General features: G+C 39.0%; 1 protein-coding gene and 1 long non-coding RNA gene across 5 annotated transcripts in view; one reads left to right on the top strand and one right to left on the bottom strand.

Annotated features, from left to right (window-relative positions):
• The window catches only part of LOC131192179 (uncharacterized), a 114,395-nt gene extending 96,322 nt beyond the window's left edge, over nt 1–18,073 (top strand). Inside the window, exons 4-5 of the long non-coding RNA XR_009153658.1 lie at nt 5,178–5,246; nt 15,631–18,073. This is a non-coding gene — a long non-coding RNA (uncharacterized LOC131192179). The remainder of the gene's footprint in view (nt 1–5,177; nt 5,247–15,630) is intronic.
• The window catches only part of SUSD1 (sushi domain containing 1), a 37,820-nt gene that overhangs the window by 1,572 nt on the left and 9,486 nt on the right, over nt 1–26,762 (bottom strand). For 2 of the 4 annotated variants that reach the window (XM_058171077.1, XM_058171078.1), the window contains 10 exons: nt 23,100–23,279; nt 21,746–21,925; nt 15,318–15,409; nt 13,959–14,154; nt 11,978–12,072; nt 10,224–10,410; nt 8,532–8,625; nt 6,590–6,848; nt 5,187–5,226; nt 1,364–1,457 (listed from right to left, as the gene is read on the bottom strand). In XM_058171077.1, coding sequence (XP_058027060.1) covers nt 1,364–1,457; nt 5,187–5,226; nt 6,590–6,848; nt 8,532–8,625; nt 10,224–10,410; nt 11,978–12,072; nt 13,959–14,154; nt 15,318–15,409; nt 21,746–21,925; nt 23,100–23,279 — 1,417 coding nt within the window. Of the gene's footprint in view, nt 1–1,363; nt 1,458–5,186; nt 5,227–6,589; nt 6,849–8,478; nt 8,626–10,223; nt 10,411–11,977; nt 12,073–13,958; nt 14,155–15,317; nt 15,410–21,745; nt 21,926–23,099; nt 23,280–26,762 lie in introns of those variants that run through there. The other 2 variants (XM_058171079.1, XM_058171080.1) reach the window with 2 other exon arrangements.

Raw genomic sequence — 26,762 nt, 5'->3', positions numbered from 1 at the left:
CAGATATTTTGAGCAGCTTCATTTTCTCAGCAGCAAAATTTGCCATGTTTGTTTAGTTGACAAATATATAATCTGTTTGAATTCCTTATAAAACAGCAGAATATAATGTCTCTAATGATAAGGTTTTACAAGATTCACACAAATAATAATTTTGAAAAGTAAAACTTATAGGTAGATCCTATTAAAAGAGTTCTACATGAATATATACTTTTATAATACATATAATAATATTTATATCGCTCTTCATAGTAGTCATACAATATAGATAGATTCAATAGATAGATCATAGAGATAGATATAGATAGACAGACAGACTATAGTATAGACAGATAGACAGAGATAGTATATTGCATATATTGTATATCACACGTATACTACATATTGCACGGATCAAAAGGAGAACTGAGACAATATCTATGGACCCCTCACATCCTAGACATAAACGGTTTCAATTCCTCCCCTCGGGATGGCGCTACAAGGCACTGCATTCCAAAACAACAGGGACAGGTTTTTCCCTCGCGCCATCAATCTGATGAACACCTAATTTTCATAGTGCTGTCTAATGTCTATGTATAGTTGCAGTGGCACAGTGGCTAGCATGCAGTATTGCAGCCTAACTCTGACTACAGCAGTTCGATTCTGAATGGCTCAAGGTTGACTCAGCCTTCCATCCTTCCGAAGTCAGTAAAATGAGGACCCAGATTGTTGAGGGGGGGAGGGCAATTATGCTGACTCTGTAAACTGCTTAGAGAGGCTATAAAGCACTCAGATAAGACTAAGTGCTATTGCTATTATTATGGGCAGTTTCTATATATTTATATTTATATATTTCCATATATAGTCACCCAGCTGGCTTCAATACTAAGGCAGCACTAGAACTCACAGTCTCCCAGTTTCTAGCCTGGTGCCTTAAGTACTTTAAGTATCACATAAATGAATTCTTGATAGTGCTACTGTTCTTTTTCATCTCTCTCTCTCTCTGTTTCTCTGTGTGTGTGTGTCTCTCTCTCTCCCTCCCTCCCTCCCTCTTATTCTTAGTAAACCATAATTTTTTTTTCTTCTTTTTAATAATTTGAGTGGTGAAAAGCATCAGTGACATTGCCGGTATACTACTCCTTGGACATTTTTCTAAGAAAAATATAGACCGGCTTTTGATTATTTTTGCTAATAAGGTTTAAGGTTAACTGTAAAAGATTATATATTAAAAATAATTGTATTGAAGATCCCCAAGCATCAATAATTATATAACTTCTGGAAAAATTTATTTCCAGCATCAATTATTGCTTATTTAATTGAATTCATTGTAAAGGGAATAACTGATCTTTGAGTTTAAATAACATATAAGTCACGTAATGCTACCTACCATGCTAGGCAGAGTAATAATAAAAAGATGGTACTGATAGCAGAAACTGAGCTTAAAATAACGATAGTCAAATGCTGCACTGGGAATGATATATCTGAAAGAAAGAAAAAATAAAACAGCATTTGCCAATTTGTAAAACATGTAATAAAGGAATTTAGTAAAGAAGGGTCTGTAACCATTTGAAATACACACAGACACTATTCTTTGTTTTCCCACATTTTGCAGAGGGAATTGTCCAGAAATCTCCCCTTTGATCTGCAATTCGCACTGAACAAGCTGTACAAGTCAAGTACAAGCAAAAGACAATCATCAGTACGGCATGTAACTCTTTAGTAGTTGCTAAATATAGGAAGAATATCAAAGATGGTGGCGAAACTAAATTGAGAGGCTCCTTGTTCTGACATGAAGCCATCTCTTACGTTTGAAGATTATTAGATGCAATTACCTCCAAAAATAAATAAAAAACAACAGTGAGTCAAAAACCTGAAATGTTTCTGGGGACAGCAAAGTTCATCAAGAGATAAACGAAGGAAGTTCAGGATTTGTAACCACCATCAAATTACAACTTGTGCAAACTGTCCTCCACAAAGAAAAGCTATTTGAGCAATTCACAAAACATCTGTCCACTGACAATTTCATCCTCATTGCAATTTCAATCTTACATCAGTTGAGTCACTGCACTGCATCCGACAAAATGAGCTATGCCTTTTAATAAGAAAAGGCGCCAGAAAAGGTGTCATCAGACTCCTAATTTTGGGACACTACAGGCTAACTTAGCTCTCCTCCTACAATTAAATGTGACACATCATGGCCCATGTTTAATAGATTGAGAGGGAAATCCTTGAGGATGAGGGAACAGGTTTTCAGAATAGATTTCTGTTGACTGGGCTCATTCAATACATTTCAATTACAAAGCATCATTTGTAAAAGGTTATGCTACACACAGTGGTGGGATTCAAATTTTTTAACAACCGGTTCTATGGGCGTGGCTTACTTGGGGTGTGGCTTGGTGGTCAAGTGACCGGATGGCCATGGCTATGGCATAGAAACTACTCAGAGGGCTAAAAAAAGTCATTTCTGACCGGTCCTCGCACTTATGACCATCTTCACATTTATGCCCATTGCAGCATTTTTAACAACCATGTCACTCATTTCACAACTGCTTCTCTTCATCACGGTTACAAGATAGGGCACAAAATGTAAAATGTGAGGACACTTGTAGGTGTGAGGACCGGTCAAAAGTGTGAGGACAGGTCAAAAATAACTTTTTTACTCCTCTGAGTAGTCCCTATGCACAAAATGCTGCAACAGGCATAAATGATGACTGGTCATAAGTGTGAGGACTGGTCAAAAGTACCCAGACAGCTGAAAAAAGTGATTTCTGACAGCTTCTGAAATTTTTGACCAGTCCTCACACTTATGACCGGTCATCATTTATGCCTGTTGCAGCATTTTTAATAACCATGTCACTCATGTCACAACTGCGGTGCTTCATGTGACCGGATGGGCATGTCCAGGTGGTCATATGACATAGCTTCTTTGCCCTAATGCCTGTTTGCTGCAATGTTCGTAAGTGTGAAAAACGGTCATAAGTCACTTTTTCAATGCCATGCTTGTTAAACCAATTACCAGAACAAATCCATTCTCCCTCCCTCTTTCTCCCTTTTCTCTTCTTCATCTTTCTCCCCCTTCTATCCTTCATCTCTCTTTCTCTCCTTCATCATTTTCTGCCCCCCTCTTTCTCTCCATCACTCTTTCTCCAGATGGGGTAGGGTAGGCTGGCGCTGCGTGGGTGGGAGGCAGTCCTGCTGGGTGGACAGCAGGCCGAGGCAATTGACACACACTTTGCTGCCCACCCGATCCAAGCTCCTCGCTGGCTGCGCTTGAATCGGCTGGCTAGCGAGACACTTGGACGGAGGCAGGCTTTGGTCGGCGGCCGCGTGTCGCTTGGATCGTGTGGGCAGTGAGATGCATGGATCGGGTGGGCAGCGAGACACTTGGATGGAGGCAGGCTTCAGTCAGCAGCCGCATGGCCAGCGAGGTGCTTGGATGGAGGTAGGTCATGGCTGGCAGCCGGAAGGGCGCAGGTCAACCACCTTTCCCAGTCCCGCTTCCCCAGGGGCAGCACTCGGCTGTACTTGCCTTCTGCTGCTGGAGCGGTCGGGGCAGTCCGAGGCGGGGAGTCCAAGATGGGGAACAGAGTGGTAGGCCGCAGCAAAAGTAGGAAAGGCTGGGCCACGAGCAAAAAGATAGTGATAACTACAACTATGCCTCAGTGTGTCACTAAGGCAAACTGTGCAACTCTGCGAGCGAGGCCAATAAATAGGCGGGCGAGCCAGCAATTTAAAAATGCTTTGGTGTGCTCCGAGGCCAATAAATAGTGGTGGGGCAGGGCCGGGCGAGGGGCGGCTGAGCCAGACATTTAATAAGCGGTTTGGGTGTGCTCCCAGGGGGGAGGAGAGTGCAAGCCAGCATTTTAACAAATGGTGCTGCGACACTGGTAAGTAATGGTGGGGAGGAGAGGGGCAAGGGGCGGGGCGAACTGGCAATTTAACAACCGGTTCGGCCGAACCGTCTAGAACCGGCAGAATCCCACCACTGGCTACACACTAAACCCTAAATTAGCAAACCACATTTTCACTTAATGTGTTTCATAGACCTAGGCCTCAGTGTTCAGTTGAAAGAGATTTGCATGTCATCACTTTAACCATTGTCTATCCACTGCAGGATGAAGGCCTCTTCCACATGTCTCCAATACATACGATCCTGAGTTTTCTTTTGCCAACTGGGTCCCTGCGATCCATCTTGTTTTAATGCTCTTTCATGGATGCTTTTTATCAAAGTGGGAGCCATTTTATGACTACCTTGGTCCACCTGCCATCAGTTCTTCTTGCTATGTGACCGGCCCATTTCCATTTTAATTCTTTTACTCTCTTGATATTCGTTTGTTCTCTAATCCATGTGCGAAGTCTTTCTATCTTGTCTTGTAATGCCAAGCATGTATCTTTCCATGGTTCTTTGTGCCACTCGTAGCTTTTATATCGATGGTGAGGTTAGTGATTTGCATTGTATTTGTTCCTAATTATTTCCCAGCTCTTGATCCAGGCTGTGTATCTTGTCTGCTCTAGCTACATCTATCTGGAAAACCCAGGTAGAAAAGTGAGTGGGAAGGCTTACAAATTCTGTACGCCTCAACAGATTGTGACTGCATGACTGAGCAACCATAGACTGAATCTGGGATGTGTGTAACACCTGACGCATGGCACAAAATGCATTTGATCCAATACTATCTAGTTTCTTCCATAAGCCTTTCAGCATTTAATGCAAAGAATTGGCCTCATTGAATGTCAATGATCAGTGGGGCTGAAGCAAGCAAAGATAAGGGTGGAAGACAAATTACATCCTTTTTCCTTTCATCCCAACACCTTTTTCTCTCATTATTTGCTTGAAAAGTTTTTTGAATTAGGCCGAGCAGCGTATAAACCTGCCCTCTGTCTAATCTATCTCCTGAAAATGCTCCATATTCTGCAGCTTCTGGAGGGGTTTTACCAACATCAAATCATAGGAATGTAACTTGTTTAGAAATTTGTAATGGTGTTATTGATGTTAATATGTCTATCTCTTAAATCTAGATTTGCAACCTTGTGGGGTGATAATAAACTGTTATTAATAGTACTTCACTTGACAATTTAGAAGAAAAAATATTTCGTAAAGAGCTGTTCCCGTGTGAGTTACTCTTGTGTGTATCCTTGGACAAGTTTCTTTTTTTCTCTTTCACTTTGTCTCCCTGCCTCAACAACTATTTTTTCAGCAGAAAACCTACCTCTAATATGGGCCCATATTACACAGGACTGTGTTCTCATCTGAGGGGAAAAAAAGACACGTAAGTATATATTATTTTTTTCTCAATACATAAAAAACTCTTAATTCTCAATAAGGATGGGCAGATCGTTCCATTTTAGAACGTGGGTGCTCCTCACTTTCTTATATATCATCTTACATTTTTCTACCCACTTACAATTTAAATTTAAAACTTTTTTTTTTAAAATTTGCATGCATTTCACAGAATTTCTACATTTTTGCGTGGCACTTCACCATAATATGCAAAAAAAGCAATAAAATGCTATTTTACGTATTCATTTTTCCATGTTTTGGCATGTAGTTTTTCTTAGCATACAATACATACTCATTAAAATGAAAATTAGAATTGATCCTGCCCGCAGGGTGCTAAGTCCACTGTAAAAATGTGCCAGTCACAAAATACTCAGATCATGTTACTGCAAGATACTACGACTACTGTAAACAAAATGCCCAAATGGCGATCACGGGAGCACTATGAGAACTGGTCATAAACTTACTTTTTCAGCACCATCCTAACTTCAAATAGTCACTGAATGAGGCAGTTGGTAAATGAAGACTACCTGTACGATCATAAATGTATTGATCCCTGAGTTTCTGGGTTTTTTCTGTATAAAATAACCGTGGAAACACTACCTCCATCTGAAATCTTAAAACAGGTTGCATCACATTTCCTGCTCTGTGCTTCTGTACTTTTTTTTTTTTATTGAAACAGAGAAATAATACAAACGGGTCAATATAATATCCCAATATATCAGTATTGAGTTGATTAACTGGTCAATTCAGTATCATCTGAATTTGACTTTGGGGGACAGAAGAGAGGTCTTATAAAATAGGGGAGAAGGACGACCTGCCCTTGTTCCCACATATCCTTGACAGTAAATATATTCTGACTCTTAAGCATTCTGGGATCGAAGGTTTGATTGGTGATCTATTTGGTGGTCATGCTCTAATTATTTTTTTTTTAAAAATCAATAATTCATTTCACTTACCAACTGCCTCATTCAGTGACTATCTGAAGTTATGATGATGTTGCAAACATAGATTTATTACCAGTCCTCGACTTGCGGCTGTCACAGCTGCCTGAGCTAATATCACTTCAATTTAACTGAAATCTCTCTTGATCTTAAAAGAGGCAGGTAAATATCTTTCTATATTCTCAGACTTTCTTATCTTTCGTAAATTGTTTCGATTGTTTTGCATTCTTCTAAATACTATTATACCCTTTTTGGCATGGTCCTGTTTGAAAACCCTTGTTTTCGATTTATTTCATTGCCAACTTCTATTTTGTAAGCTGCCCAGGAATCTGTTGAAATGCAAATATAAAAGGAGCAAAAGAATGGGAAGAATTTTAACAAGTCTTTTTACCCAATTCCACTTGCTGACAGTCCTAAGTACAATACAATATGCTTTTCTTGGTTTCAAGGGAGCGTTATAAAATCCTCCATAATATAGTCGGTCTCCGAGAACAAAGGTCAACCTGTTCTCAGGAATGCTCTTGGCTGAGAACTCAGCTGTCACGTAGCTATCGGATTCTGAATCTTTGCTGAAGTAGGAGAGGTTGGTCAAGGAGTAGCAATTAAAGTTGCAGAGCGGAATCCCAGGAATGACAATCACTTGGTAAGAACTAGAAACAAGAAGATAAAAGCATCAAGTCACACGAAGAACTATTTTTACTGCTATTGACTTTTGCGGCCTAGCCTGACTTTCTTCAAGATGCTGCTTTCAGTGTTGTTGCTCAGGTGGCCAACATTAAATGGTTTTTGTACACATGACCTACCTTATCTGCAGGGGTCTCATTCCAGCTCTGGCCACAACAGACAATAATCAATCAGAACAGAGCCGAACAGAGCTTGGAGGACTTGTAGTCCAACCCCCTGCTCAAGCAGGAGACCCTACGCCCATGATGGCGAACCTATGGCACATGTGCCACCATATCAGTGGGCATGTGAGCTCAGCTCCGGTGTGCCAGCTGATTTTTGGGCCTTCTGGGCCCACCAGAAGTCGGGAAACAGGCTGTTTCCTGCCTCCGGAGGGCCTGGTGGGGGGGAAGCCCCATTTTTCTCTCTCATTTGGCTCCAGAGCCTCTCTATGAGTCTGGGGAGGGCCTCTCTAGGAGTCCCTGGAGGCTGGGGACAGCAAAAGAGTCACTTCCTGTCCAATCGGAAGTTGGGAAACAGGCCGTTTCTGGCCTCCGGAGGACCTCTGGGGGGTGGAGAAGGCCGTTTTCACCCTCCCCAGACTCATAGAGAGGCTCTGGAGCCAGGTGAGAGAGAAAAACGTGCCTACGGGGGCATCACGTTCAGGAACAGGAGTGGGAGCAGTGGGGAGTTTCATGCATGCATGCATGGGGGAGGGGTGCAAAGAATTATAAGTGTGGGCACGCACACGCATGACCCCCCCGCCCCCCACTCCTGGCACGTGATGGCAAAAAGTTTAGCCATCACTGCTCTATGCCATTTCAGACAGGTGGCTGTCCAGTCTCTTCTTAAAAACCTCCAGTGATGGAGCACCTACAACTTCTGAAGGGAAGCCGTTCCATTGGTTAATTGTTCTCACTGTTAGGAAGCATTTCCTCCCTTTCCAAAACAAACAGCTTCCTTAATGCATATTAAATGATCGTCAGTACTTCTTATCTTCAAAAACCTCCCAGAACCAATGTTTCTGAATATGGTGAAATGAACCTACCTCTGAACAAAACTTAAGAGTCAACTGAATGAACTAACCAAAATAGTAAGCACTTTGGGATGTTAAAGTGCAATCCATATGCAAGAGGAACAAATCCGTATTTGCCATGTACACATAATCCTCGATTTACGGCCACAATTGAGCCCAAAATTTCCATTGCTAAGCAAGGCAGTTGTTAAGTGAGTTTTGTCCCATTTTATGACCTTTTTTGCCACAGTTGTTAAGTAGATTACTGAAATGTTAAGGGAATCTAGCTTTCCCCATTTGTTTATCGGAAGCTGGCTGGGAAGATTACAAATGGTGATCACGAGACCCTGGAAAAATGCAGCTGTCAAAAATATATGCCAGTTGCCAAGCACCTGAATTTTGATCATAGGAATTCTGCAATGGTTGTCAGTGTGAAAACCAGTCATAAGTCACTGTTTTTCAGTGCCGTTATAATTTTGAAAGGTCATTAAATGAATAGTTGTAAGTCGAGGACTACTTCTAGTACCGCCTTGAACGACAGTGATATTTGAAAGGAAACAAAATAATCAAAGCAAGTAACGTTAAAAAAACAAAACAATTACATGGAAGTAAGCGTTCTTGGGTGTCTGAAATATGTAGCGTAAAAGCCAGAGACCTGATTGGACCATTTCTTCCTTCAGCTTTTAGAAAGCTCAATAATGGTATAAAGTCTCGCGTGGACATGAATTCTACTTGTGCCGATGGTGGATCTAAAAAAAAAAAGAAATAGGCAATCCTTATTATTGTAGTATTTTTTTTAAAAAAATCATTCATTCATTCTTTTTAAAATTTCACACTTCATTAGGGATCCCAAATAATACGCAAGCAGCAAAATCAAATTGTTTCAGAACTGGCAACAATAACACAGAACAAAAATACTGTTAACAGAAAATGCAGCCTGATTTATAAAAATGAGATTATTCTACACCAAAAGCTTTTTTAAGCCTTTTTTTAAATCTCTTGGCTGTAAAAGCCTAGTCTGCCAGCACTGTTGGCAATTATTGTCTATTCTCCCAAAATGCCCATCTCCACATAGAGCCCCCAAACCTCAACCCTTAAACTCTATGTGAAGGGGGAAATGATGAGTATTTCTCTTTGACCAGAAGTTTTCTCATTGTTCCAAAGGTTTAAAAAATCCAAACAGATGTAAATTATACTTAACAGCACATTGTCATTGGGAGAGAGCTGTCTTATATACCTTTCTTAGTTCATAAAATGCTGCCAGTATGCATGTTATCAGTATTTGGTCCTTGTCCTACAAATGAACTACTGACCACCATTAATTGTTATACATTAATAATTATATCTGTAGTGCACTCTAGAAAGATTCAATATACCTGATACCTGATATACAATATACCAGCAAGATTCCAGATGGCACTTGAAGAGTTTCCCAGTGAGCTGGGGGAATATTATTTTAATTTTAAATTGTTTTCAGTACCTGATATATGATAGGGATGGGTAAAACTCACTGATTCAAAAATGAATTCTGGAATGCTCTGTCCCCCCTCTGGATCAATCTAAACTCCTCTTGAATTACCAGCAGTTTGCCTAAACTCTGGTTTTCCAGACATTTTTGAATTCAATTTCTATAATTTTGGATGGGACTTCTGGAAGAAGTCCAATAGACCTGGAGAACTCCAGTTTGGGAAAAACTGATATATAGTTTGAAACAGCACAGGTAGTCCGTAACTTATGATTGGTGTCTTAGCAATTGTTCAAAGTTACAACAGGTCATCTCAGAGCTACTTATGGCCTAGTTTTAGAATTCCAATGGCTGCTCTCCCCACAATCACATGGTTGCATTTGGGGTACTTAGCAACCAGCCCACATTTACGGTTGTTTGAAGCATCCCGTAGTCATGTGACCATGATTCACTTTTTTTTTTGCTGAAAACAGTATTTATTTAGTATTTCCTGCAAAAAATAACCCCACCCATTCAGAACAATGGGTCCTCTTCACAAGGGAGCCCAGGCTGTTTTCTGTGTGGGAAACATGCTCATTAATTAGGAATGAAGAGTCACTGAAGGAAGGACAGTTTAGCAATAAACCCACACTTTTATTAACTTTTTAAGATCTGCCACCTTGCTTCTTATGTAAAAATATAACTCATGAGGGGAACAAGTCATGCTTTAAGTCTGATTTGTATAGAAATATTGAAAATTTGAGTCTATATAAAATTATTCAATCAAACATGGAAGCCAGGTCCTGAAGAATGTAAAGTATCTTCAGCTGCTATAGATTCTCATACTGAAGGAACAACCTTGGGATAAGAAAAAACAAGAAAAATTGTAAATCAAGGTACTACCTGCTAATGGGACACTCAAATGGATAAGGACACTATGATTTAGGTCAGCAGTGGAGATGTTTACAGTGTAATTGCTGCCTGAAGATAAATTGAGGCACAATTCTGGATTCCAAGAATCTGTGGTAAAGTTAAGAATCATTTCATGACTGAATTCCTTCTGATACCAGCGTAGACCCACTAGGTGAATCTGTAACAAGAAATACATAATTAAACATATCTGATACTGTGAATTATGCTGTGTGCATGACACCAATGGACAGTCTAAATATACATGTACTAAAAAAAATGTCTAATTTGAGAGAAAAAGGGCATGATGGGCAAGAAGCTTTCTCTAACCTGATGCTTCCTGGTGAATTGGAACTACAATACCCAGCCAACATGGATCATTCCAAACGATCTGGAAGGTATAGCTTGAGGAAAGCTGGGCTAAATGTATACAGTAAAAGAGGAGGGGGATCCAGAAAGTGGCAGATTAGATAGCAATAACATTTAGACTTATATACCGCTTCATAGTGCTTTACAGCCCTCTCTAAGTTGTTTAAAGAGTCAGCATATTGCCCCCAACAATCTGCGTGCCCTCATTTTACCAACCTCGAAAGGATGGAAGGCTGAGTCAACCTTTAGCCGGTCAGGATCAAACTCCTGGCAGTGGGCAGAGTTAGCCTGCAATATTGCGTTCTAATCACTGTGCCACCATGGCTCTTGATGATAAAATAATCCATGCACTGAACCTTATTTCAAAACACTTGAAAGTGATTTGTTCAGACTTCTGGCAAGAGAGGTCCACCAGGCAGAGAGGAAAAAGTAAAGAAAGGAATCAACTTCACAATCCATGATATGCGTGCATGAGTAAGTTAAAGGCTGCATCTGCAAATCATTCACCAGGTCCAGGAAGTCCACCCCACCCCCACTTCACATTTTGTACATCGAGAGATAGATTGCCTTGTTCTTTAGGTTTATTAAAGTTAGCTGGTGCTGTTGGGATATGTAGTTCTGCGACATCTGCAGAACATCTGCTTTATACCTTACAGGCCTATTCAAATCTTGATACAATCTATCACAATCTAAAAAGAGAAGAGGCATAACGTAACAGTTTTTCATAACAGGCACAAGAATACTTGTAATTCCTGACAAAATACTTCAGGGAAAATAAATTTAAATAAATCTATACTATTCCTTTGCAGGTAGTTCTCAACTTATGACTAGTCACGTAGCAACTGTTGGAAGTTTGGACGTACCTGGAAAAAGGAAATTATGACTTGGTTTCAATGGTCGCCCCCACTTCTCACATGACTACACTTTGGGTAATTGGCATTTATGGACGTTTGCAGCATCCTGGCATCACGTGACTGTATTTTACAGTATGAGAGTTTTGCCAGTTCCAGTTTTCAGCTAAATCACACCATAGTGATGGTTTGCTTAATGACTGTTGTGTTCGCTTAACAACCACTGCAAAAAAGGTCATAAAATTGGGTTGGTTGCATGACAATCCAATTTATGACCGTAAGAACATACAACTGTAATGGGCAGGCTCCACTGCAGTCGTATGTCAAGAACTACCTAGTTCCATTTCAGCTTCTGAAGAGGCAGCTAAAGAGCTACCAAAATCAACAAAGCCTATGCATCTAAAGAGATAATGGGTCAGCCTGTGTCAACGTCACTCTCCAAACTTCACCATCAATAGAAGCGTGAACAAAGTATCTCTCAAAGCTCTTCCATTACTTTCCATTCAGTTACAACTGTGTCTAACTTACTAGGTAGGTTTCCTCAGACTGTCTTCTTCCTGGGACTCTCTGCCATTTAATACAGGTGTCATTAAATATGGAGATATTGTTGAATATTGTCTTTTCTGGAAAGAAAAAAGGAAGTGGAAAACACTGAATTAAATACTTACAAATCTTATTTTTATTGGAATTATTTATTAATAAAGATATTGAATTTATATATAAAAGCAGAGGCCTGGGGCCAAAACAACTGGTAAGTTAGAGATACTCTTCTCCTTGTTTTTTATAGGTCTTTTCAGATCAAAAGACTGCAGTGCAGAGAGGATGTTACTGAAATATAATTCCCAAGATTCTAGCCAGGACATTCCCTATTGGTTGCTTATCTTGCCTGATTACTTCTGGATCAAAAGAAACTGCCCTTCCTGGTGCTAAATACTAGGTGCAGCACACTTATCCTCGAGTCCTATTTGCTCTTTTGTTCTAAGGTTTTCTCAGCCTTTCTATGACTTTATATCCTTTTACTACTTCAGCAGACTATTTTCTAAGCTAATGTATATTTTGATCCAGTATTTGACATGCTTTTTTCCTCTCTCTGAATCCTAGAGAATATTGTTTTTCCTGATACAAATTAAATTAATGGATTGATTTAATGTATTCAATGATTGCATTCACTGTCAATCATTGAGTAACAATTCACTTATTCAATAGATAAGAAATACTATAGCATAGCATAGAATAGCATAGCATAACATAACATCATATCGCCCATTTGCATGTTTTTGCAAGCAAACAGACTTACAGGCTCAGATAGTACCAATAACTACAGTTTAACATCGAGCTACAGATATTCTCTTTCTTGGAACTAATATAGGAATCAATTGCTTCAGAAAGCATTCAAATGAGGGAAATTTGCATAAAGGCAAATTTCCATCAGGGAACAACTATTCTTTTTGAATAAATATCTAAACTCCACACTCAAAAGCACTGAAGATGTTACCTACTTGGGTAATAAAATGTCTGCAAGTAAACAACCAGTTTCAAAGAACATCAAGAACTCCACAATTCACTATCCAATTTTCCACTGTCAATTATACCATATATTTCAGCTAATTTAAGTAGAACCACTTAATCTTGGCTGATCTTGAAAACCACTGGACATTGTTAATATCTGGATAGGAGGTTACCAAGATGTACCAGGACTATACAGTGCATTGGAAAGTTGACAAAATATCAAAGAACCAATGGCAAACCACAGGAGTAAAGCATGATTAAATGCAAACATTACAGTTACCTTTTAATTTTGTTAGTAAAAAGTGTTCATGTTCTCTAAAGAGAAACAACGTTGCTTGTTAAATCTCATTTGGTATCCACCAGAAGTGATAGAATTGCATGATAATGTCTGGGTTATTTGTAAACACTATATTAATAATTCCTGTAGTGTGATTCTTGTCATGTTCATTATAATTTTAAGTCACGGAGAATGCTTTTTCCCCCCTTCAAAACTGTCTTAGGAAATATTCACAATACAAATGAATTGACGGAATAGTTGCTACCATTTCCCAAAGAATTTCAGAAATTACAGCCTTAGAAGTAGAATCTAAAGCTCTCTAAGAGACATAGACTTCAATTTTCAAAGGCAGTTAAATTATTTAAAACTGCCCCAAATTCCACAGGTATATTAAAAAAAATCAAATATGGGATTAGCTTTACACATACAAATTTAAGCACATGGGTTCGGCTCCCTCCCAGATGGCTTCTATACCTGTTTGCTTCTAAATCACTTTGTGTCAGTCTATATATATTTCAGAATCACATTTCCATACAATATAAACAATTTTTTCCCTGAGAGAAGTATCAACATCAGTGCAATATACTGGGGGGAAAAAGAACTTCCTTTTCTTTCTCATTATCATAAGATCTGGAAGAGTAGTTTGTGTTTCACAATAATAATTTAAGGCAACATTTCTATTTATTATTAATGGTTAATATTTTCTAGAAGTACAGAACCTACCAACCACTGGATGAATTACTGGATGTGCTATTCTGAGCCGTAAACGCAAATTAATAGAGTCTGCAATAATTTCCACAGTGTAATTTGTGTGTTGGCGTAACTGCAAACACACATTTACAGCCATTTCAGTGGCAGGAGGTTTGATCAACATATCTGTCATTTCTTTTGATTCATTTCCTAGCATCAACACAGTAACCTGTAAGCAAAAAGAGAAATAATTTCTAAAACGCAAGACTCCACTGACTATCTCTATAATATAATATTTTTAAAATTCCAATTCCAACTCTCCAGAGAATTCTAGAGATTATAGTTCTGCAAGAGCAGCATCACAATACAGGTTCCAAAAGTTATTTGAAGAGAAAAGTTATGGCAATTGATTAAATTGCATAATGCTGACAGGCTCAACTTTTGGTACATACATGGATGGAATGCTCACCATCTCTTTCTGTAATCTGCTTAACCCCATTCATCTGCTATCTTCCCCTTTCTCAAATTCTCTCAGCCTTGTCAAGCACAGTCACTATTTTCACATCATCTGCCCAAAAGTCCACTATAGATTTGCTACATGCCTTCCCTTTTTGATCCTACAAGCAAGGGTAATTGTGTCAGAAGCTCATACTCCTGCATCATTCCCAGAGTGAATTGAACCCTCTCACCACCGAATGGGACAACTCACTATGGCCAACTCACCACAGCCAACTCACCACAGCCAACTTGCTACAGAATAACTTGCCATGGCCAACTCGCCATGGGACAACTTATCTATTTAATTATTTAAAATAAAAAAAATATTTTAATTTTTGTTATTCACATTTCATTCTGTCTCTCCTTTCGCATCCTTTCTCTAATGATTCTATTCAACCTTTTCTTTGATATTAGTGTAACTCTTGTCCCATAGTTGGTTGTCCCAAGTTGGTTGTGGTGACTTGGCCACAGCAAATTGACTCACCATGTCCACAATGTAATCCTCTGGGAGGGCCTGCCAATTAAATTGGCCAAAAAAAAAGTTATTTTCATTTAATTAAAGTTATTTCATAACTCTGAAGACAGCAAGAAACTAGAGCAAGATAGTAAATCTACATTAAAAACGGTTTTGTTTTACCAAAGCCTCCCAGTTTAGAAGTACAAATACAATTGTCTTCAGAAAATTTACAATGAATCCAGAACAATGCTATCCATTACCCAAGTAGAGAAAATCATAACCATCTAAATAATTGTATTTCAAAAATTACTTGCCTTTATTACTAGCATTTTAATAAATGTTTATACACTCATACCTACAGAAGACAGACTGCCTGTACTAAGTAACAAAGACAATTTTATCTTTCAAAGACAGAAGATACCAAACGTCTCACGAACTTGATAAGTTTCATTTACTCCAGCACTTCCATAATGTCTCCTCCATGATACACAAGGATCTTTCCATGTAACATTAACAAAGTCTTGCACTTCTACAAGACAAAAAAACAACAACACCCATATACATTACTTAGCAAAACGACTTAAGAAAAAGAAAAAGTCATTTATCAACCAAATTTCTTAATTTTATCTTGTACTGCTAACCAATACATGATAATTGCATTGTAAATTAAAATGGCAAGAATGTAAGAAGAGCAATCAAAGCCTTCTCTTGTGCAATATTCTGAGTTTTTTTCTTTTTATGACCCTTTAGTCCCTTAATTCGAGGTAGAGTTGGCGCAATTGGATGGAACTGAGTATTTACTGGCCGCATGCCCTTCCTGATGCCTACATGGAGTTCACAAAGTTTTTTTTCTTCGTGCCCTAGAAGAAAAACATCTGCCGCTACCTAGGATTGAACTCTCGACCTTCCAAATGGGAAGCGAGTGTCTTCATAACTAAGCCAACACACCACTCATTCAGTATTCTGGTTTTATTGTTATTATTAATTAAACTCTTCCATGACAGTCAGCCAGATGTGCATCAAAAGCTATAAAGTTAGGTAGTTCTCGATTTACGACCACAATTGAACCTAAAATTTCTGTTGCTAAGCAAATTTTGCCACATTTTACGACCTTGTAATTCCAATTTAGGAAAATTATTCAAGTGATTTTCTTGGTTGTTATTTGTACATGCCTTTTAATTATTAAAATATCAGCTGATTTCTTTTGTATGTTCAATGTAATATATTTTTCCATATCATTCTTATAGCCTGTTATTTTTAAATCCATTTTCACATAAGTCTCATTCATGTCATTTTTTCCTCTTTTCTAGCATTTTTTAAACACACTCCTGCTATAGAGGCAAAAACTCTTAAAATTAATTTCTGGCTCCATTGTTCACAAATATTCTTCAATATGTCCGATGTTAAAATATTTTGCTTCATTCTGCACTTGTGAGTTTGAGTATTATTCTTCTTTAATTGTAATCTTTAGTTCATTCTAGTTCCCCCTTGTTTGTGAGTTTTTAAAGCCTTATCTCATTATGTTTTTTTAAAGAATTCAAAACAAAACTATTTTCCCATGGGAAGGATTTTTTATAATTAATTCCAAAATCTTATTTCAAATTTATATGTATCCTTAGACTGTTTGTAACTTTCTAAAATCAAAGTTTTAACTACTCCTTTTCTGTTTATTTCTTAAACTTGTATTTAAAGTTTATTTTGCTAAGGATTGAAAGAAGGATTGAAAGAAATTTAAAAATCAAGCATGGTTAAATTTGTTGATTCAAAGATTCCTAATAGCTGAAAAGCCGTTAACAAACAGTCATTGAAAATGATTAGAAAAGGATGTTAGGTGAACCCAACTTCAAAGATACAGACTGTAGCTTCAGCAAGATAGCTATTCCCTTGTCTCCTAGAGTTCTGAGTTTCAATTTGCAATACAAGATTTATCATGTGCATGCTGTTAATAAAAAAGGCCACTGGATGCCAGTACTGTTCTATTAAAATGCAAGACCTCAAAACTGTACCATTTAAAAGCTTAACAATCCTTCTTTTCAAACCAGTCTTATAAAGAGATTAAGGTGACTGAGTGACAAAATTAAAACGTTTAGATGGCTTTAAGGGAAATTTTAATGGAAATGTTATGCTTGGGTTCAAGAAGAGCTATTAGCTTTATAATGGAACCAAAAGGTACTATTGAAAAGGAAGAAACTCTACTGAATGGAATTGAAATAGACTTTAAGGGGATTTAAAAACTATACCTTATAAGAAAGGGATGGAAATATTGGATTTACAAATGAAATTGAATTATGAATTAAGAATTCAAAAAGATACATGAATAATAAACCAAAAGAAGGATGTGCAATATTTTTTACATTGGACTTTGTGGAATTTCCTGAAGCTGTTTCAGTGGAACTGCAAAAGGATTTTAATAAAGATGATAAGAATTCTGAGAGAAGAGACAAGGATAAGTAGATATTGGAATTCTATTGGTGCGACTTAAAGATCATTGATGGAAAGAAATAAAAATACAAAATTGGTTTTATCTGATTTCCATTAAAATAATGGCCTGTTATCTCTGGTGATCTTTAATGGAGATCTTTTTTGACAGGGATTGGATGATGAGTGTTAGTTTTGGTAATGTTTAATATAGTGGAATGGAATTAATTGGGATTGGACTTTGAGTATTATTGGAAGAGATGGGAAAATTTGCATAAGTGGGGAAATATAAATATTTAAGTTGTTATTTCTGTTAACTCTTAGTGGACTTTTCCTGATTAATAAGAGTAATTGAAAATTTATAGGCGGGTTTATAGAAAATTGGATCAGGTATGGAATGAAGAAATGTTTTATATTTTAAGAGACAGTGATAAGATGTTAATTTTGGCTATACTTGCTGGAAATAAAGAGGGAAGTTTTTTCTTCCAATTTTTCCTTTCTGTGTATGTGTGTGTGTATTTCTGCATTAGCTTTTTGTATTTTCCTTATTTCTTAAATGTAATTTTTAATAAAATTATTGGGGGGAAAACTTGGGATGGCAAATGTATCATAGACAATATACTTCCTTTCATTGTAGCTTAACAGTGGTCTCTTCTACGGTAGATCACAGTATAAATCAATCTCAGCAGCAAAAACAAGTAACTAAGGGTTACTAACCATGTTGTTAGGATAGTTATTTAAAATTTGAGACTCAGTACTATAATTAACTACTAAATAAAAAATGGTAGCTTTTTTAAAAAAATAATTACAACCTAATCTGATAGCTGTTCTTATAATTCAATATATTATATAGCATCAGGCTATGGGAAGGATTGTTCTAAATATTCACTTCTAGCTCTACAATGTTTTTCAAGAATCTTTTTACATGTATAAGTTACTATGTCCTTATGCATCTTAATTTGAGACTGTATAGGCCTGCCTTTCCTAAACTGGCTGATCAAGTCACCACCTTGAGGATGTGCAAAATAAAAATAGAGATATCCTCAACTCAAGCTCAATGCTTGACTATTAATACCGATTAATCTATGCATTTTCTTTTCAGAATATCTTTTTTATTCCACAATCTGGCCTCCAAAATCCTGGAATTCTCTGGTGATTTTTCATCAAAGCGCTAACCAGGTCTAACCTAGCTTAGCTTTTGAATCTAAAAAGAACAGTTAAGTGCTGCCAATTAATGAAAAACACACACACACACACACACACAGAGAGAGAGAGAGAGAGAGAGAGAGAGAGAGAGAGAGAGAGAGAGAGAGAGAGAGAGAGAGAGAGAGACTACTCTAGGGAACTGGAAGATCTCTTAGAAAAATTTGCAATTGTAGCTTAGATATTTGGGGAATTCAAACAAATCACTTTTGTTCTTAGATTAGGAAACACCTGTAATATTGTTCTCCTTCTGTTTTCAGAGTGATATTCCCACTGTAACACTATGCATGTAACCAGTGGTGGGATTCTACCGGTTCTAGACGGTTCGGCCGAACCGTTTGTTAAATTGGCGGTTCGCCCCGCCCCTTGCCCCTCCCCTCCCCACCATTACTTACCGGTGTCTGTCGGCGGCCATGTGGCGCTTGGATCGGGTGGGCTGCGAGGCCGCCGACCGAAGCAGGCCTCCATCCAGGTGTCTCTCTAGCTAGCGATTAAAGCGCCTCGCTGGCCACGTGGCCAGCGAGGCGCTTTAATCGCTGGCTAGAGACGCTTGTATGGTGGCCTCGCAGCCCACCCGATCCAAGCGCCACGCGGCCGCCGACAGACACCGGTAAGTAATGGTGGGGAGGGGCATCCTCATCCCAGCTTTTTCCATTCAATTTCCCCCCCACAATTTAGCAGCCACTTCCATCACCCTGACAAGCAGGGAGCTGCTGCAGCTTCTACATTCCGCTAGGCTGTGAGCCCTCAGCACGGTAACCCCCCCAAACTCCTCTCTCCCCATAGCTTTCGGCGCCACCGGGCGCATGAGCAGCCGCTCGCGCTCCCTCCTTCCCGCCGCCGCCGATTCCCCGCCCCCTTCGCCTGTCAAGATGCGTTCGGCTTCGTCTCCTTACGTGGCGGACCCGGCCTCGGCGTGACGGGGATGAGCTGACTCGGTCATGGCCCAGCCCGGGGAGATCCCGGCTTCGGGAAGGGAAGGGAAGGCCGGTGGTGGTGATGGGGGCGGGGGCGGGGGGAGGAGGGGGAGCCGGCGCCGGCCTGAGGCGCGGCCTGCTAATTCTGCCTCGACCTGGGTGCAAAAGGGGGGCGTGGGAAGCGGAGAGGAATGCAGGCCGCAGAGGGAGCAAGGGAAGGGAGAGAGGGAGGAAGGAAGGAGGGGATGGTGGGCATTGAAGGAGAAGCCCCTCGCACTCCTCCACCAGCGCTTCTTCCCTTCCCCGCGCCCATCCTGAACCAAGCCCTCCCTTTTCTTCTACCCTTCGTCGCCCCTCTCCTCGGCCCCTCCTTCAAGCCCCTTTCACTATTTCTCTCCCCCTCCTACCCAGCCCCTCATCCTCCTGCCCTCCCCCCACTTTTTCCGTTCTCCCCCCACCCCTTCTCGGCGTCGCCAGCTCCTTAGGCAGCATCCCTTTTTGCAATGACTTCTGGCTTCAGCCACCCATCACTCACTGTGGTCTCTTTATCTCCGTCCCCATCATAGCCCTCCCCCCGGCCTTCTCCTGCATTTCTTTCCTTCCATTCTTCCCAAACAGCTGGTGCTTCTGCCTCCTTCCGGCAACATGAGTTTTCTTTCTTCTCCCTTATCTTTGTTTCTTCTTAACCGCCCCCCCTGAACTATTTGATTCCTTGCTCATATTTCTCGCCCGCTAACACACACACACCGTTTAGCTTTCTCCAGCTTGGAGTTGTAACTGGATGCAAGTAGAATTTTTGGGGGGCTCAGAATGTGGCGTGAACCCAGCCGATTTATTTTTAAGAAACTGAGTTAACTTAGAGGCCAGGTTATAAATTCAGCCACAACAATTGTGGAAGAACTGAGATGACTCTCTGGGCAGGTGTAATTGACAATTACTGTGATGCATTTTAAATAAAAAATCGTACATAACTGCTTGATTAGGAAAACAGTGTCATTTTATGAGACTCCACAACAGGATTCATATACAGGAAATTCTCAGGCAAGAAATGTTAGAATACCAGGGCAGGGCCAGCCTACCCTACCCCATTTGGAGAAAGAGTGATGGAGAGAAAGAGGGGGGCAGAAAATGATGAAGGAGAGAAAGAGAGATGAAGGATAGAAGGGGTAGAAAGATGAAGGAGAGAAAGGGGGGGAGAAAGATGGAGAGAAAGAGGGAGGGAGAATGGATTTGTTCTGGTAATTGGTTTAACAAGCATGGCACTGAAAAAGTGACTTATGACCGTTTTTCACACTTATGAACATTGCAGCAAACTGTCATTAGGGCAAAGAAGCTATGTTACATGACCACCTGGCCACATCCACCCGGTCACATGAAGCACCGCAGTTGTGACATGAGTGACATGGCTATTAAAAATGCTGCAACAGGCATAAATGATGACCGGTCATAAGTGTGAGGACTGGTTAAAAGTGTGGGAACCTGTCAGAAATCACTTTTTTCAGTCCTCTGGGCTGAGAGGGCTGAAAAAAGTGATTTTTGATAGGTTCTGACACCTTTGAACAGACCTCGCATTTATGACCATCTTCACATTTATGCCTGTTGCAGCATTCTTAACCGTGTCACTCATTTCACAACTGCTTCTCTTTACTACGGTTACAAGATAGGGTGCAAAACGTAAAATGTGAGGACAGTCGTAAGTACGAGGACTGGTCAAAAGTGCAAGGACAGGTCAAAAATAACTTTTTCAGCCCTCTGAGTAGTCCCTTGCACATAGGGACTACCCAGAGGGCTGAAAAAAGTGATTTCTGACAGGTTCTCGCACTTTTGACCAGTCCTCACACTTATAACCGGTCATCATTTATGCCTGTTTGCAGCATTTTGTGCGTAAGGACTTCTCAGAGGGCTGAAAAAGTTATTTTTGACCTGTCCTCACACTTTTGACCGGTCCTCACACTTACGACTGCACATTTTACATTTTGCGCCCTATCTTGTAACCGTGGTGAAGAGAAGCAGTTGTGAAATGAGTGACATGGCTGTTAAAAATGCTGCAATGGGCATTAATGTGAGGATGGTCATAAGTGTGAGGACCAGTCAAAAGTGCGAGGACTGGTCAAAAATTACTTTTTTTAGCCCTCTGAGTAGTTTCTATGCCCATAGCCACACCCACCTGGTCACATGACCAGCTAGCCACACCCCAAAATAAGCCACGCCCACAGAACCGGTTGTTAAAAAAATTGAATCCTACCACTGCATGTAACCATGAAATAAAACAAATCATATACACAACTTCTAGAACAATCATACTGAGGATTTCATTAGGCACTTACTTTTACATCTTAAATCCAACATTTCCCAAGATCCATTTCTTGTGCAAGCTGAATGACTTTTTGTCCCTGTGGAATAGAAACCTTTCATGCAGTTGTATTCTACGGTGCTTCCTGGATGAGTAGACCCATTCCATATCATGTTTGAGAAAGACAGTACAGGAGGTTGGCCACAGATGATCTCTAAATGGGATGAGAAGGAATTTTTATTAAGAAATACACTTTGCAATATTGTACTATATCAGGAGGGTTTATTCCTTTGTTTTAAATGGATTCTTTTTAAGAGTCCAATGTTTAGACTGTGCTCTATATTTGTCTCAAACTCCCACTAATTGTGGCAAGCAGGATGAGGTAAAGAGGCCACTACTATAAAAACTCCCTTCTAATTCCCAATCAATGGATTATAATCAGCTTTAGACAAGAATAAGCTTCCTGCTTTGAGGATTGGTTTTTAAAGATAAAGTGGAAACAAGACAATAAATAAAATGAATAATATCTTGAAAGGTGCACCATTGCCTGTAATTTTACAGCCCAGATCTGATGACTCTCATATTATTAGCCTCATTTAGACATTCATTATTTGGAGTCTAAAACACCAAATAAACTCCCTTGCAACCAGTGTCATTTCAGGGGCATTGGCTACAGGTGGCAAATACACATACATTCAGCATAAATGTCTGCAGCACTGAAGCCACATTGGGTTTCATGTGAAGTGAGGAAGAAAATAGTGTATGAACAGTTCTTTATGTTAAGGCTTCCATGCTGCAAACACTTACATTCATTGGGTAGATGTTGCAATAGTTAATGCTTAACAGTTAAATAATTATTGTAATGTTGGCAGGAAAATATGGTTGTCTGGATAAAGGACATCTGCCTACAACCAAAGATAAAAATGGAAACTATGAATCAGCCATTAGAATGGAGGGGATGAGAATCATCTACCAAAAACGTACTTTTCATATAACCAATCCGATTCTAAACTAGTAACTGGTCATGTTATCAGGAATGAACAACCTGACAATAATAATGAGACTTCTTTCCTCAGAAAGAAAATTGTATTTATGATGTAAAAGCAACCTTCTGGAACCATGACAATAGACAGGATGTGGGCAAGATCACGTCACTATCAAGTGGGGAATGAATTTTCTATTTTTTCCTATTGAGGAGGGTGTTTTTATATATTCAAAATATTAACTCTATGTTAGGGGTTATAATGCTGTAGCTTGCAGCATTACTGTTTCAAAATTGTGTCACCAATTTTGGGCAGTATGGTAAGAAGGGGCTCCAGAGGCTGCAGAAAAGGAATCAAATATTTACCCATAAAGAATATTTGAATAAAAGTAACAGATTCCTTTACCTTTGCATTCAAAAGTAATGTTTTCCCATTTGCGAGATATTTTACATTGTGAAAAATTATGTTCTCCAAAAGACTGAAATCCATCCTTGCATTTATAGTATATGGTGCTCCCTAAAGTTGTGCTGTTATTCCAGATAATATCTGCATTTGGCAGCCACGGTGGTTTTCCACAATCTATTTCTAAAGGGACAAGAGATAAAACAAAAATATGAAAATTGAAAATTGAATGCATATCAAATAGTTTAATAAGAATCTACATATTACATTTACTTATGTACTTAAGTACTTCACATAAATAGACATTCTCAATACACATCCACAAGTGAGGCACAGCCTATGAGCACCCTAGTGCACTCATGGCCAGTACACAAGGAGTCAGTTTTCAACCCTCCCTCTCTACTGAAGAGAAAAAAAGACAACTGATAAAAGGCAGTGAATTGTGAGTGCAAGGCCTCTCATGGCCCCCAGCTACTCATGAGAAATCCTGAAATTTCCTGCAGAAGAATAGCTGTTTGAAGCTCAGATGGGCGATCTCACCTGCTTTCCTTTATATGGAAAGACTTTCACTGACCAGAAATCACTGCTGGCCATTGTTCACCTCACTGATCTGCTACTTTGGAGGCAACTGGTCCGCCATAGAACCTCACCTAGGAATCTCACTGATTATTTTAAATCTTGAAGCAGGATTAGAGCAGAGAACAAAGTGAGGAGTTGGATATCAGGGCTAGGAAAAAATATAACTAACACAGCTTTTCTGAAATTTTGATTAAAGTACAGGGAAATAAGCAAATGTCTAAGGCAGAAAATTGTGCTAGAATGTACCTCTTTGTATGTTGCTTGTTAGCCCTTATTGTTTATTTATTATAGAAATAAGAAATTTTAGGTAAACTCAGCTTTCCTTTCTATTCCTCCCTCAGGAAGTGACCAAGATGATTTATTGTTTTCTTCATTAATATCTTGTGGTCTGAAATATAGCAATAGCACTTAGACTTATATACCGCTTCATAGTGCTTTACAGCACTTTCTAAGCGGTTTACAGAGTCAGCATATTGCCCCCAACAATCTGGGTCCTCATTTTATCCACCTCAGAAGGATGGAAGGCTGAGTCAACATTGAGCCAGTCAGGATTGAACTCCAGGCTATGGGCAGAGTCAGTCTACAGTACTGCATTCTAATCACTGTGCCACCAGGGCTCTTATATAATCTAGAACAGGGGTCCCCAACCAAAGCTGGCTGAGGAATTCTGGGAGTTGAAGTCCACAAGTCTTAAAGTTGCTAAGGTTGGAGACCCCTGATCTAGAAGCTCTAGAAGACTCTTCTAATCTTGTTTCTTTCCCAATTTACCTTTCTTTCCCCATTTTTACCTTTTAGTCACCATAAAAGATGGCAGAAAAACTGAGAGCCCTAACTGTCACAGTTTAGAGGGAAGATGACAGGTTAGGCATACAATAGAATAGAAATGGTGGCAGTATGAACTACCAAGTAACTGAAAGTTGAAAGGTGGACTAGGGTGTGAAGTCCCAGAAGGTTTCCGAAAGAGGAGATTCAATTCTAAAAGCTCAGTTATGCTGTTATATCCAGTACGTCAATAAAAAGTAGTATAAAGAGTTTCAGAAAGCTGCATGAAATATTCTGAAAGTAGCTTAGCACTAGCCATATTCAGATACCATGTTATGAAATACCTACTATGTTTTAATAGTCCTCTTCCTTCTAATAAAGCTATAATTAAGTATTGGGAAATTTCATTTCTGTGGTGATTAACCACAACTTGTATAAAAATTGGTTCTCAGACTGATAAAAATTCAAATGACTGTTATGTAAGCAGCCAGTTGTAGACTTCTCTGTTATCAAGAAAGGGAGATATCATGCTTTCAGTTCACAATAAGGCTGTGAGAAAGAGATTCAAAAAGTCCTTTTCCTAATATACACTGAAAGAAATTGGTTCCACATTGAAAAATTAGTTCCCTTGTTGGAATTCTTATATCCCTATTCCTTTTATCAGAATAAATCTTGCTAAAGCGAACTCTGTGAGAATTATGTTTGGGAAAGAATCATTTTCCGTTCAGGCAGTCTATCATATTGGGATCAATAAACGGTTAACTGTTGTTAAAAAGTTAATGTTGTGAACTATTATCCATCAAAACAAAGGCAGCATCTAAATTTTAACTGAGCTGCACATAAAACCATTTTGCACCTATTATAAGTTGATAACATTCTGGGTCTATCACTAAAGCAAATTCCAAAAAGGTCATAGAGTAGTTGTGTAACAACAATAATCAGTATGAGAAGGCAAGATTTATGCACATTTATTAGTTTTCTTTATCTGTATTACATTAAAAAAAATCAAAACGGCTATTTTAATATCCCTTCAAGGACAGGAAAAGGTGTTTTTTTTCCTTAAGCTTTTCTGATATAGTTTTAATCCTATTAAGTATTCTATGCAGCTTTTGTGCTTTATAGGTTGGGGGGGTTGGTTATATACATTTAATTTTTTTCTTACTTTCTGAAAACCACTGTGAGAATATTATTGAAACACAGCATGGAAACAGTAAGTAAACAAGCAAGCCTGAATCAGTATGTTACGGCAAAAGAGTACATAATGAGACATTCATTAAAATTAATTTAAAAATAACACAGTAAACGTTATTTTTAAAAATAAATACAAAAGATAGAACTGATGCTATCATTAGGCAGAGTGAGCCAGGAGAAGAAAGAAATGGAATGATCATAAAATGCTATCTTTGACCTGCAGAGACAGCACAGATTCAGACCTGCCAATGGGGCAGGATTGTCTCCTGTGGGAAAGGTAAAAGCCTCTATTATCACAGAGAGATGCTGTCTAATGGCCAGTACTGAACTCAAAGTCAACTGCCAAAATTTTTTGCTTCTCTAGGAGAAATTTTGGAGAAATCTTTCCTTCACGCTATAGTGTTAGGCTAGCCTAAGCAGCAAACAATCAAACAACAGCGAGTAGCCAAGATGAGTGCAGTAGCTTAAAACTGGGATGTCTTAAAGCTTAGTGGCTTTAAGATTTGTGGACTTCAACTCCCAGAATTCCAGCATGGCTGGCTGAGGAATTCTGGGAGTTGAAGTCCACAAGTCTTAAAGTTACAGAAGTTGGACATACCTATCTTAAAATATCTACGGGGAAAAAGCTGTCTTTCCAGTACTTTTTTTTTTTTAATTTACATTTATATCCCGCCCTTCTCCGAAGACTCAGGGCGGCTTACATTGTGTAAGGCAATAGTCTCATCCTATTTGTATATTTATATACAAAGTCAACTTATTGCCCCCCCAACCATCTGGGTCCTCATTTTACCTACCTTATAAAGGATGGAAGGCTGAGTCAACCTTGGGCCTGGTGGGACTCGAGCCTGCAGTAATTGCAAGCAGCTGTGTTTAATAACAGGCTGTCTTACAGCCTGAGCCACACCGCGGCCTGAATGCATGTTTTTGTTTAGAATCTCTACTCCTATTATAAATTAAGAGTAACATAAGAGGCAGCTTTAAGTTAATATATTAAAGTTATTTATGTTTAAGTTATATATTAAAAAGAAGGATAAAAGTTATATATTAAGTTAATATATAACTTTTAAGTTACATATTAAAAAGAAGGATAAAAATCCAATAACAGGTAAACTTTAAAAAATATCTAGGGGACTT

This window comes from Ahaetulla prasina, chromosome 2, assembly GCF_028640845.1.
Source record: "Ahaetulla prasina isolate Xishuangbanna chromosome 2, ASM2864084v1, whole genome shotgun sequence".
Classification (NCBI taxonomy): Eukaryota; Metazoa; Chordata; class Lepidosauria; order Squamata; family Colubridae; genus Ahaetulla; species Ahaetulla prasina.
The sequence above is the reverse complement of the archived record's forward strand: the minus strand, read 5'-3'. Positions and strand labels throughout refer to the sequence as shown.